This window comes from Antedon mediterranea, chromosome 5, assembly GCF_964355755.1.
Source record: "Antedon mediterranea chromosome 5, ecAntMedi1.1, whole genome shotgun sequence".
In the NCBI taxonomy this organism is placed as follows: Eukaryota; Metazoa; Echinodermata; class Crinoidea; order Comatulida; family Antedonidae; genus Antedon; species Antedon mediterranea.
In genome coordinates this window covers 27633597-27646006 of record NC_092674.1, presented here as the reverse complement: position 1 = coordinate 27646006, position 12410 = coordinate 27633597, and the positions used below count along the sequence as shown (strand labels likewise).

At 36.5% G+C, this 12410-nt stretch overlaps 3 protein-coding genes across 4 annotated transcripts in view; 2 read left to right on the top strand and 1 right to left on the bottom strand.

Annotated features, from left to right (window-relative positions):
- Window positions 1-372: 372 nt before the first annotated feature.
- LOC140050199 (putative protein FAM10A4) lies at window positions 373-7435 on the bottom strand. Its single transcript, XM_072095288.1, has 8 exons — window positions 7244-7435; window positions 6782-6863; window positions 6508-6583; window positions 6163-6385; window positions 5551-5764; window positions 1870-1986; window positions 1428-1775; window positions 373-1032 (listed from the first exon to the last, which is right to left on the bottom strand). The coding sequence occupies exons 1-8, from the start codon at window positions 7351-7353 to the stop codon at window positions 871-873; spliced, it is 1332 nt and encodes a 443-aa protein (XP_071951389.1). The 5' UTR covers window positions 7354-7435; the 3' UTR covers window positions 373-870.
- On the top strand, window positions 2516-5029 carry LOC140050198 (sarcalumenin-like). Its single transcript, XM_072095287.1, has 4 exons — window positions 2516-2640; window positions 2870-3040; window positions 3511-3627; window positions 3966-5029. Exons 1-4 carry the CDS (start codon window positions 2586-2588, stop codon window positions 4970-4972), a joined length of 1350 nt encoding a protein of 449 aa, XP_071951388.1. The 5' UTR covers window positions 2516-2585; the 3' UTR covers window positions 4973-5029.
- A 1922-nt stretch (window positions 7436-9357) lies between the features above and the next one.
- Window positions 9358-12410, top strand: part of LOC140050195 (guanylate cyclase soluble subunit alpha-2-like) — a 32020-nt gene continuing 28967 nt past the window's right edge. For both annotated transcript variants that reach the window (XM_072095280.1, XM_072095279.1), the window contains exon 1: window positions 9358-10337. In XM_072095280.1, the coding sequence (XP_071951381.1) occupies window positions 10200-10337 (138 nt within the window). In that variant the 5' untranslated portion in view covers window positions 9358-10199. The remainder of the gene's footprint in view (window positions 10338-12410) is intronic.

Sequence of the window (12410 nt, the reverse complement as noted above, 5' to 3'; positions counted from 1 at the left end):
CAATTTCTCATAATTTCAGCAATAAAATATTATGCACGGGTAGGTTTTCTACTGCTAGGTTTTCTACTGCTTAAAAACATACAGGACAGTTGCTGCGAATTGAGCGAATAGTGTTTGATAACCGAAAGTACTTGTTTCGCATGATTCCAACATGGTTTCTTGTAACATATAAACAAAAAGGTTGATGAACTTTCGTTAAAAAAAACTGAAAAGAACAGTTTATCGACCTTTCGATCAATATACTTTGGTGGTCACTTCAGGAGTGAGAATGCAGACACTCCAGGAAACTGGGAATATAAGTGAAATAGTGTGGGACCGGTGTGAAAGCTAAAAAATGTCTCGGCACTGATCTTAAAATGAAAATACACTGTATGCATTGGTTCCTCTAACATTTGAAATGTATTATTAATTTAAAAATAAAAAACACAGAAGAATTGAAACATCATTTACGGAAAACTTGCTAATCCAACATGCGTTAATATTTTTTTTTCCTTACTACGTTCTGTACTCAGGAATATATCAATATCAGGCGTAGGTTAGTTAATACATGACGTTATTATGGTAAACACAAATAATTATGCATAATTATTCTTGGTATAATTAGTATATACATCCATGCTGTTTTCGGCTACTCATCAAAACCTGGGGAGGAATCGACTATTTTCGGTAAGCGCGTATCGTGTATTAATGTAGTGAATCATTCCAGATAGTATTTATAGTAGATTACTGTTTGCGGAAATACTAGTAGATACGATGGGCAGTAAGAAACTAACATAAAACACAATCAAGAAATATGTAATCAATTAATTATCATTGAATATCCAGGCGAATCGATTATTTCCTGGATCGATCATACAGATGTGTTTGTTTTCAATCGCAGTCGGGTGGAGGTGGTTGTTGGCCGCCTGCGCCACCGCCGAATTTCTTGGTCATCTTCTCAATGATGCTACTGATCTTGGGGTTATCCTTGTACTTGGATATGTTGGCAGGGTTTTTACTGACGTCTTGGAAGGCTGCCATTACATCTGGATCCTGGATAAAAAAAATTAATAGATTAGACCATGAACTATCTAATTTATAAGTATAAGATTAGATTAAAACTGAACCAGAATCAATCGTCCGATTGTAGGTTCGAATCGGCAGTGTTATGGTAATCACTAACAGTTAATGTTGAGGATGCTTTCTAAATAATTGACGACGAATAACGCGTTACGACGTAATGAAATGATTATGACGCGTTTTGATGATACTCTATCTATAAAGGAAAGCTAAATACGATCAATTTATTTGGATGGCTATAGAAACAATGTTCAAAATTTGATAACGCTCGTGCTACAGAAAAGGAGATATGTGTATTTTGAAGGTTTTATATTTATAATAATCATTATAATAATTATTAATATTTGAGGTTATAAACTGTTATTTACCTTGAAAGCTTCCATAATTTCGGGGTCAGACAATAGTTCAGTTATATTTGGCATCCCGGCGGGCATACCACCAGCTCCGGGCATACCACCAGCTCCGGGCATACCACCAGCTCCGGGCATACCACTAGAACCAGGCATACCACCAGCTCCGGGCATACCACCAGCTCCGGGCATACCTGCCCCACCCATTCCGCCGAATCCTGGGAAACCACTAGCCCCACCGGGAAAACCGCCAGCCCCACCGGGAAATCTACCGGCACCACCGGGGAAACCGCCAGGACCACCGGGAAAACCACCGGGAAACTGACTGCTTGTTCTTGCTTCCTCTTCACGTCTTGCTTCTTCCTCCTAAAAAAAATGAAATCAAATAATATTTGATAAAATGTCGGGTATCTATATTTACCAATTTGGGTTAAATATATAATATACAATTTCAACACACCTTTCTAGCCTTTTCCTGAGCTTCTTTGGCCGCCTTAATTCGTGCTATCTTTTCTTTAATTTCCTTTTCTTCGCGTTTTCTTTCATACTTTCTATTGTGCTCCTTAATGCGTGATGTCTACAAATAGGAAATACAAAGTTTGGTGGGTACATATTAAATGAAAAATTGCCCGTAATATTGTGTGCATGTTATGCCTAAAAATACAATGAGTGTGGTTGCTGCAAATAAAATGCAAAATTTCGCGTAAATTGAGTGTAATGTTATGTCTATGAATAAATCAATGAGCTTTTATTTGATTGGCCTAAATGGAATAGTACATTTTGTTGTAATCTGCGTCATTTGCTTCATCTGCTATATTTAAGTTTCCCCGTGACGTATAATCTACCAACGATCAAAGTTCAAAGCAACGTACGATTCATACGCTTGACTGAACAAACCAGCTAAGTGGCTCAATAAGGATATTCCGTTGATTTTTAATGTATTGAGAACATTAAAACGAAATATCATAATCGGATTGTATAATTAAAAATAAATGCTTGATAGATTTACCATATGATTTATAGTGGTCTTACAACAGTATTAATTCTTCTAATGAAAGGAATATGTTATTTTAGCAAGCTAGGTAGTCTTATTTAGGGACTTTCCCACATCGATTCATCTTCACTGAATTGAATCATTTTCTATAATACGAGACGGCATGTTGTAAAGATACTACTATGACAACTACGGTCAGCTTTGTGGTTTGGTTGGCATTACTTCTTGCATATTCAGGTTTTATTCAGACATTTCTTATTTTCTATAGACATTGATTAATATTGACCACAATTATGGTAGCCTGTACCACAATACTGTACTGTATGTACACAAACTGATCGTATGATCAGGGTTGGCCTATGAGACGCCGGTGTTTACGTAAAGTACCACCGGCGGCCACCGGCTACACAGTAAACTAACGTGCTTAATAGTATAGACCATAGTAGATTTTTTATTGATGTTTCAGGTATGTGCCAGTCTGAGCAAAAACAGAACATGTTGCTAACCAGTTTGACAAAGAAAGACACAATGCAGAAGGATCTGGAAGAAGCCGTTATGCGCAAACTCAAAGAAATATATCGAGAAGATATCAAACCCATTGAAGACCTTTACCATTATCATAATTACGTTTTATCAGGTTTTAATCACATTTTATTTCTTTTTCACATCCATTTCAAGTACCGGTACCTCGATTTTTACAACCCTGGATGTGCAGACGTCATAGATGATAATTTTAAATAAGGAAATACTTCCCCATTCAGGAAAAAAAATCCTAATAAATATTTCGTAATTTTAATCTGTTTAGTAAGTTCAATTCGGTGCCTCTATTTGGACAATTCATTCATTTTTATTTCACATATTACGGTAAAATAATATAGGTTCCATTCATATAAGTTGAGTTGATTGGGCAACTAGGGTTCTAGTCTTCTGAATGTATGAAGATTAGTACCGTCCATGTTATGTACATTAAATGTATCATATGTTTCTCTTCATCTCTGTCTACTTTGTTCATTAAAATAATAATTTATGAACATGGCTAAAAACAATCATATTATAACTGTTTTTAGTCATAGTTGATTGAATACAAGGACCTCTTTGTTTTTGTAGATAGTGAGATTGATGCAGACCCTATGGTGTTGGTATTAGGTCCTTGGAGCGCAGGGAAATCCACGTTGATCAACTACATCCTGGAACTTGATGATGAAATACCTCATCTCGCAACAGGTACATTAGCTTCTTTTTTATACAATTTCTTTTTTATTACATTAAAATATATTTTCTTAAACTAATATTGCAGAATTCATCTGATTTTTGGTACTGTATCTTGATGTTATAGGAATGCATAGAAATTTTTGTTATAAAACATCACATGTGTTTCACATATCTCCTAGAATCATATCCATAACCTAACCCTACATGACATGGTACAGGCACCACATGCGATACAAATTAGATGCTGTATTACCAAATATTCTTATGATACTGAGCAAATATTGTAGTATGTGAAGAGTCTTGTACAAAATTAATACATTTGACAAATGTTCACAAAATTTATATTACAGGTTCTGAACCAACAACATCGGAATTCACAATTGTGATGCATGGAAAACTGCCGAAGAAGGTGGACGGCACCGCTCTTGTTACAGACTACCAGAAACCGTACAGCTCTTTAGCGACTTTTGGTACAGGATTTCTCCAGCGTCTTATAGGTCTTGAGATGCCGAACGAAATACTTAAGAAAGTAACTTTTGTGGACACACCAGGAATCATTGAGAACCGAAGGCAGCAAGAACGTGGTTATCCATTCAATGACGTCATGCATTGGTTTATAGATCGAGCCGATTTGATTTTTGTAGTGTTCGATCCGTCAAAACTAGATGTTGGAATCGAACTTGAATCTATATTTCATAGGTTGAAAGGTCACGAGTCAAAAATCAAAATCATAATGAATAAAGCCGACAGCATGGACACGAAGGAATTAATGCGTGTGTATGGCGCCCTCTTCTGGAATCTATCACCATTGATAAACGTAACTGAACCTCCGAGAGTGTATGTTGGCTCATTTTGGTCGCAAAAGTTTAAAAACATAGCGTTTCAGGAATTATTCAAGCGTGAAGAACAATCGCTAGGTGAAGACTTGCACACTATAGTGTCTAATAACGTACAGTCTAAGATATCGATGATTCGGCAACGAGCAATATCTGCACGCATACACGCTTTAACTGTGCAAGCATACAAGCAAACATACGATCAGCAATCATCTTTAATGTATAGCAATGAAAAGAAAATGGCTGACATCATTAAGCACCCAGGAAAGTATGGGGTGTTTCAACGGGTATTAGGCAACGCAAATGTCAGCGCCTTTGACCTGGCAAGTCCGCAGAGTTTTCAACATTTTTTTACTTTACATCAATTGGACTCGTTTCAACTTCTACAAGCTCACTGCAGTATATTTACAGGTTGTCCACTTGAAATGATTGAAACTGCTATATTTAGTAAACTACCAGATCTACTAAAAAAATTCAACATTCGCAAAAGTTCTTCAGTTCATAAAAAAATAGAATTATAAAATGAATTCTCAATAGTGTTTGCTTCTTTTCATTGAAATAAAAAAAAAAGAAATTAAAACAATATATCTAACTTAATTTAAACTTAAAATGTGATGATTAAATGAATAAAAAATAGAAAAAACAGTGGTTGTTTAAAGCAAGATCTTTATGTTGTATTATTGTGGTCTCTTCTCAAGGTTGGGATTGATTTTGTATGCTAACTTTTTATGCAAATGAAAATCCCTAAACATCTAGATTTGTATATTTACATATTTAGCCATGACCTTACAATGTCAATCTAGGGATGAATATACATATTCATCCTATGTTATCCGTAATGATGATGGTGCTAGATCTACTGTGAAGATGCCAAAAAAGTAGAACATCCACTAACTGCTGCTTCATGAATTAAAGCCTCCCAAACACTATCCTGGATGTTTCTATGGTTAAAGGACTGCTCTTTTAACAAAGATAAGAGGTAACTACTAAAGGCCCATAGGCATAGACTTACGTCTGTTAAACCCAATAGGAACAACTAAGCATACGAATTTGGAGGGGTACAGACACCGCACTCCTCCCTCCTCATCAACACACCTACCTTAGGCTCAAGTTCTTTTAACAGCATGTATACATCGTCATCAAAGTCCAGCTTATTGGCCATCTGCAGGTCCTTGGAAGCACTCTCCCAATGTCCTCGCTGTTTGTAAGCCTTACCTCTACACTTGTAGGCCAAGGCTGAATCTGGGTTGATTTCAATGGCTTTGTTTGCATCTCTTATTGCCGCGTTTGGCTTCATGATTTTCAGGTAGGCACTAAAGATGAAATAATAATCATAATGAGTTAAATTATAGCAATATACCTTCCAGTACAGTAGAATAACAGGCCATACAGTAACTACTAACTTTGCGTATTTGCTGAGTCAGATTTAATAAGGCGTGGTCTAGCCCAATAGCACAAATACAGAGCAATAAAATGGAATATCTGGTAGGCCTAAGTTCCATTATAATACTAACAGGTTGTGGGATACGTATGGGCAGGACTAAACTTAACTTGAATAACCCCTATTAAGGGGACACCTTCAAGACCAATACATTTTCCTTTAAAAGGGGTGTCATCTGAATAAAGATCTTTTCCAGTTGTTTCACATGGATGGTTATTCCTTAACCAGGGTACCCGTAGGAGGTGTTTTATTGTAATGCCCAATGCTTACTTTGCTCTCTTTGCAAATAGAGGGGCCGAGTGGGGGTTTAACAGAATGCCTTCTGTGAACAGCTTAATGGCTTCTTCATGATTTCCTTCACTGAGCGCCATCTGTGCCGTGGATCGTTTCTCATTGGCTGCATCCATCATTTCTTCGGTGACCTCAATGCTGCCATCCCCCATTTCTTGCGGTTCATCAGTGTCGCCCTCTATGACACCTTCCATATCAAATTCTGTAGAGGAAATAGAAATAAGGCCAGGTGAATTACATCATGGTTCTTGTTCGACAGCACTGCTGGTGCAGGATTTTTCCCAAGTTTTTTTATCACCAATTTCGTCTGACAATTGTTCTTACCAATTTCGCTTTCTTCACTTTCAACTTCTGGCTCGGGTGTAGGCTCAGCTTTTTTAGCACCATCTTCTTTAGCACTCTGAAATTTTAATAAAATAAAACATTTTTAATGTATGAATTTAGATTTTCAGTTCACTAAATCGAAATACTAGATACAGTACCATACACAGAAAGGTATTTTATTTTCAACCAAGTTTCATTTTTGGATTATTAAAATAAATGCACATCTTATGTCTTACCATGGAGTAAAGAAATATTGTTTACTCCATGGTCTTACCTCATTGGTTTTCATTTCTTCAGCAGGTTCTGGTTTGGTTTCGCTGGGTTGTTCTTTAGGTGGTGGAATCTTAGCCCCAAGACTGTGGGAAAAAAATGTGTAACTTACTAATATCCCAGGCATATACTATTCAGGCCCTAGCTTTTACTCCAGACAGGGATGTGGGGACAGAGCACTCCACTATCTATTTAAATTGTTTTAATATTAATTATGTAGCTGCCATGAATATCTAGCCTCCTAATTACTACGTAACGTACGGTAGGCCAGATGAGTTGGCCTAGCCTAGATCCTAACCATCTCCAGCCTAAAGATTAACTGGCGCTAGGCCTAGCTAGCAGTACTACTAACAACTCTAACTAGGAGTAGTAGGCCTAGGCCTAGCTAGGTAGGGCATGATGGATGGAGGCCTAGCTAGGCTAGGCCTACCTAGGCCGACCTACAAAAACAAGTTGTAGTTCATACCTCTCCAACCAATCTCTATAAAACTTTAGAGACGGGGCATGCAAACTATCTGGGTCTGCCTTGCATTGTTGCACAAAGAATTTAAGTAGCTCAATCTGTTCGTTTTCCATGGTTTAAATTAATATTTTATTTGCAAAGCCGAATTTAGCACATGTCGCACATGCAGATCTCGTGAAAACAACAAAACCGCGATCATCGACACGCGAACCTTCTAGTCCAAATATGAAACGCCATATGTGCAATACAGTTTGTGCCTTTCTCATATGTGTCCCCGGGCTCTTCTTCCTCTCCACCAAACAGGTTGTTTAAAATTACTGTAACTGTAAAAGTACTGTTATATAGCAAACAAAATAGAAGAATTCAAGTAGAATATATCTATAAGTTGAAAAAAGTATAAATTCACATATACAAAGATAAAAATATCGTGGGTTAGTAGAATCCTATATTTGTTTATGTCAACCGAAAATGTTACGTAGTACGTCCTGATTATTATTATGTTTGTTTTTTGCCTCATCTCTCCTCTAATTCTGGATACGATAACCTCCTCCAAATAAAAAATACATTGTATTTTGTATTCCGATCTGTGATATTGTAGTGTGATAATGACAAATATAGCAATAACGCCCTCTTGAGTTTTTTTCTTAATCACGTCAGCGCGTCAAAACATTGATGAAAATGACGCCATGAATGCACGCGTGGATATTTCATTTATTGGTGATGTCTTGAAGAATTCCACTTGAAATAAGTACACGAGTATCCTGTCCGAGTATTTCCTAAAATGAATAGAAAAATAACAGATTTAGCCAAAACAAAAGAAATATGAATGTGAAGTATATTGTTTCGCGGGCTGTGTGAACTTAAAACATATTTTTTAATATTAGGTTACATTAAGTGCCGATAAAAGTATTTTGTAGCTGATTTAACATTTTGTAGGAAATATTATCTCATTAATATTTCATACGTCATCATAATTAGGTCACGTGTTTTGAACATTTCGTTTTTCTGAGCTGCCACTAAAATTTAAAATACATTTATATACATTATCATATGCGAAGGTTAATTGATGCAATGTGTTTTGTTATGTGTTGGGAAAGGCTGATATTAATGAAGTGTAACGTAAATGATATAAAATGATACATATATCAAATACACCATATTAATAATGTGTGATTCACATGTATTTTTAATTCAGCTTCACCTGCTGGCTTTATTGTGTGAATCTGCGTACTTTACTGGTGCAACGTCACACGCGCACGCGATAGCAATTGAACGAGATATTTTTACCCATCTACACATCATAAATTGATATGATGGAATAATGATTTGTATATAGTGTTTGGTTGGGATGGATTAATCTTTGCAATTGATTATTTTTATTTAAAATTTGTGATGGAGAAAATAATATACATTTTTGATTTGATTAATTTCCATACCAACAAACACAAGAACAAACTAAACATGTTTGTAAGCCTAGCTACCAGGGACAGTCCCGGGGACAGCCTTGTAAATGCCCCTAAGGGTATTTACATCCCTTACAATGATAAAGCATAAAAGCATATCTTAACATGATTAGTAGGCCTACACAAAAGTTATTAGTCGCCTTGGCTACAAATCCAATTACAAACACCAGCGTGTTTGAATTGATGGTACTAGGGAAGAGTGTCAGTTATTAACATAAGCACAATGGTCCTTTGACAGTTAGTTAGGGCATCTTGAAAGTGGAAGAATACGTTAGGGACCGAATAGATGCACATCACTACACTGTACATTATTTCGCAGTATCTTCTCTGTGCGTATTATTAGCGACCGCGGTAGTAATTGACGATTTGCCGTCTCACGCATCGATACAAATCCATTCAGTTTTAAAAGATTTAGCCGGCTTATTTCACTTTAGGTATACTAATTTAGTTTAATAGCATAAAGTGGGGTTCTGTTTGACACGTTATCGTCACAATTAGTAAACCCATTACGGAACATCCAAAATGGTTCGGTTACGTTAAAAATTGATTATACCGCCATCTTGCGTTCATAAGATTTTCCAATACGTTCAGTATTGTTAATACCCCAAATCAAACGATTTTCGCTGAATGGGTCTAAAAATAACCTAATCTTTAGTGGCTTCAATCGGCCATTCAAAAGAAAAGTGGAAAGGATCACGAATTGTCAATATTGCATCGTGGTATTGAAAGAGCTAATAGTGAATTGCGATAAGAATGGTATACAAAATGTGCATGGTTTACCACCTATACGACGACGGCGAATGATAGAGTTTCCGACGACGAGTTAACGTTAACAAAATTGGAAAGGATAGCACAGAGCGAAAAGTATAACATCGTCGGGTATCGTTTTCTTGCTACTATAACCTTCGTCAGTCGATATTTTTCCGAGGCAGGGTAAGTTAGCATTACAAAACAATTAGTAGGGAAGAACACTAACCAACAATTTTGCATTATGTGAATGATTTAATGAGCGCAGGCTATTTAGTCGTTTCGTTGCCAACGTTTTGTTCATTACCGGTACAACGCGGTATATATTGATGAAACATCCGTCAATGTTATTGTGTGGGATGTCATTCGGGATGCGGCGGCAAGTGTGACCAGTGTGTGCATGCTGCCAGTTAGCTTACGATAAACGTACGCAGAGAAGATGCATCAAGGTGAAACAAACGGTTGTATTTAATTGATGCGGTTTTTACAAAATACGACGATCTTCACTTTCTGCTTGGGTTAATTCATGTCATGAACTATACCCAGGGGACTTGAATTGTGTTGTTCCTGATTTCTTTTAAATGTATGCTTGCCGTGAGAACTCTGAGCATTCTAATAGGGCTTACGTACGCGTATAATTGCTTGCATTTGACAGTGGCATCGATTCATCGCGTGAGGAAACCCCATTTGAGATATAAAAGGTAATAATTTTTGAAACTGAATAATCTGTTCTTGAATAAGTAGAAACAATGAATACATCGCCAGTTCGATCTTCAAATGGGCATAGCCCAGAATATCAAAATGGAAACAGGAAGGAAGAAGAAGGCGGGAAGAAGCTAGATCTGCAGAGTTTGAGTGAAGGGGTAGCTACCCTCATATGTCCAACGGTGAGTAAATTACACATTATAATATCTACCTCTCTTTTAACATCAATGGGACATTTTGGGTGCCACGTGGTTGGTTTTCAACATAATTATCCTTAGGGCCAAAGTGGAACTCGACGGTTAGTTGAAGTAAATGAAAGAGGGGGTTCCAAATTTGGGGTTTAATGTTGAGAAAGCATGTAATATGTGTAGGGAATTTATGTCAAATTAATATGATTTTAAACGGTTCTTGTTGATTGTAATAAATTATCTAGATTTTATCAGTCTAATGTTTACTTGTTGACACGATAGCTATAGCCTGTAATTTCTTGTGTACCAATAAGCCTACACGTTTAGCAGCGTCAACATAGTAATTTGTGGAATTATATTTAATGTTTATAATAATATTAGTAGCCTACGTAGTTTAGAAGGATTTTAAGCAAATCATTTCACGGATTCCTGTCGGTTTTGGTTCTGGAAGATGGGCTTCACTACACTGAATTAATGCAAGTATTGAGTATTGATCATAACATGGAGCTATAAATAAACCAAGTTTATAGATCCATGAATAGTAGCCTAGGGCAAGACTCAACATTTAATGGGGCCTATATTGGATAGGTCTATGCTGATTATTAATAAAACACGATTGGGAGAAAACATACCGGGCAGACCCCTCAAGATTGTGCACAAAAAGAACACAAATGAGACATTAAGCGCAATGGAATGATTTAGGCTCAATACATGCAATTTCATACCGCCATTGTTTGTATAGCAGATAAATCAACAACATTTGTACGCACGCGTGTCATTTTTACACACGCGTTCCATTTGTACGCACGCGTGCCATTTGTTTGCACACGTATCCTTTGTACTGTAGCCTTAATGAGTTGAACTCTTCGTGCATTATAATTACAAAATTGCCTATAATTAGGCTGTTATTTCAACCAATGAACCTTTCCAAATTACAGAGGTTATGATGAGAATTTGTCAAGGTCAAAGTTGTAATGATTTGCATATATCTAATCGATAGTAACGATTTGTACTTAAAAACAAACAAAAATTAGTATAAAATGTAGTTATATTACAAGTGTTGTATTTCACGGCTGAGTCGTCATCGTAATGTATGCGAAGTGTGATCATTCCCAAGTGCTTTCTAAAAGCAGAATAACATTTTTGCGAGATGTGGTTTTCCGATATAATTATTTATTTATCACTATGTTGTACTAATAAAGTGAACAGTGATCTATTTCTCTTTTCTAATTTATTCTTTGCGAAAGAAAATACGCCTGATACTGCAAGTTTTACCTTCGCGTAGCAGACTTAAAATTAACGCACGCGGGAAAAAGTTGATAAGACGCGCATGTTGTTTTTATGGCGTCACTGACGGTATGTGGAGACGCATAAAACGGGTGGATTGATTATTGATGTTATTTCCAGCAATTTTAGTTTACGTACACAAATACGTGATTCAAAAAAAATTGTAACGTTCTTGGTTGGTCAGCGTAAAGATGATATTTCTTAAACAAACGTACAGTCTTTATTTCAAATCCTATACTAATAACATCCCTATCTAATTCTAATACAAATGTCAGAGGCGGTTTCACCCTTGCATGTTTCCCGCGCGTAGAATAAATCACAGCGTAAGTTGCCCATAACTGATAAATGATTCCCAGGGTAATGACTCGATGATCTAATCGCGCTTAATCATAGAAACGTCCTCCAGAAAGCATCCCATACACAACCCTGGGGTAACGATCGGTCGCATGAGTTATATTATATAATTACAGTACTATTTCCGGACTTTGCACAAAGTAAATCCGATTTCTTGTATCATTAATAGTTTTGCGATTGGCAAATTTTAAGTGGGAAATATAATGATCTAATCGCGCAATCATAGAAAATGTCCTAATGAAAACACCCCATACACAACCCTGGGGGTAACGAGTTTATAGTAATTACTATTTCCGGACTTCGCACAAAATAAATCGGATTTTTTGTATCATTAAGAGTTTTGCTTTTGGCAAATGTAAAGTATGGGGGAAAATGTAACACAAATTATATAGTATAAAAACAATACATTTTCTTTATATAAAAATG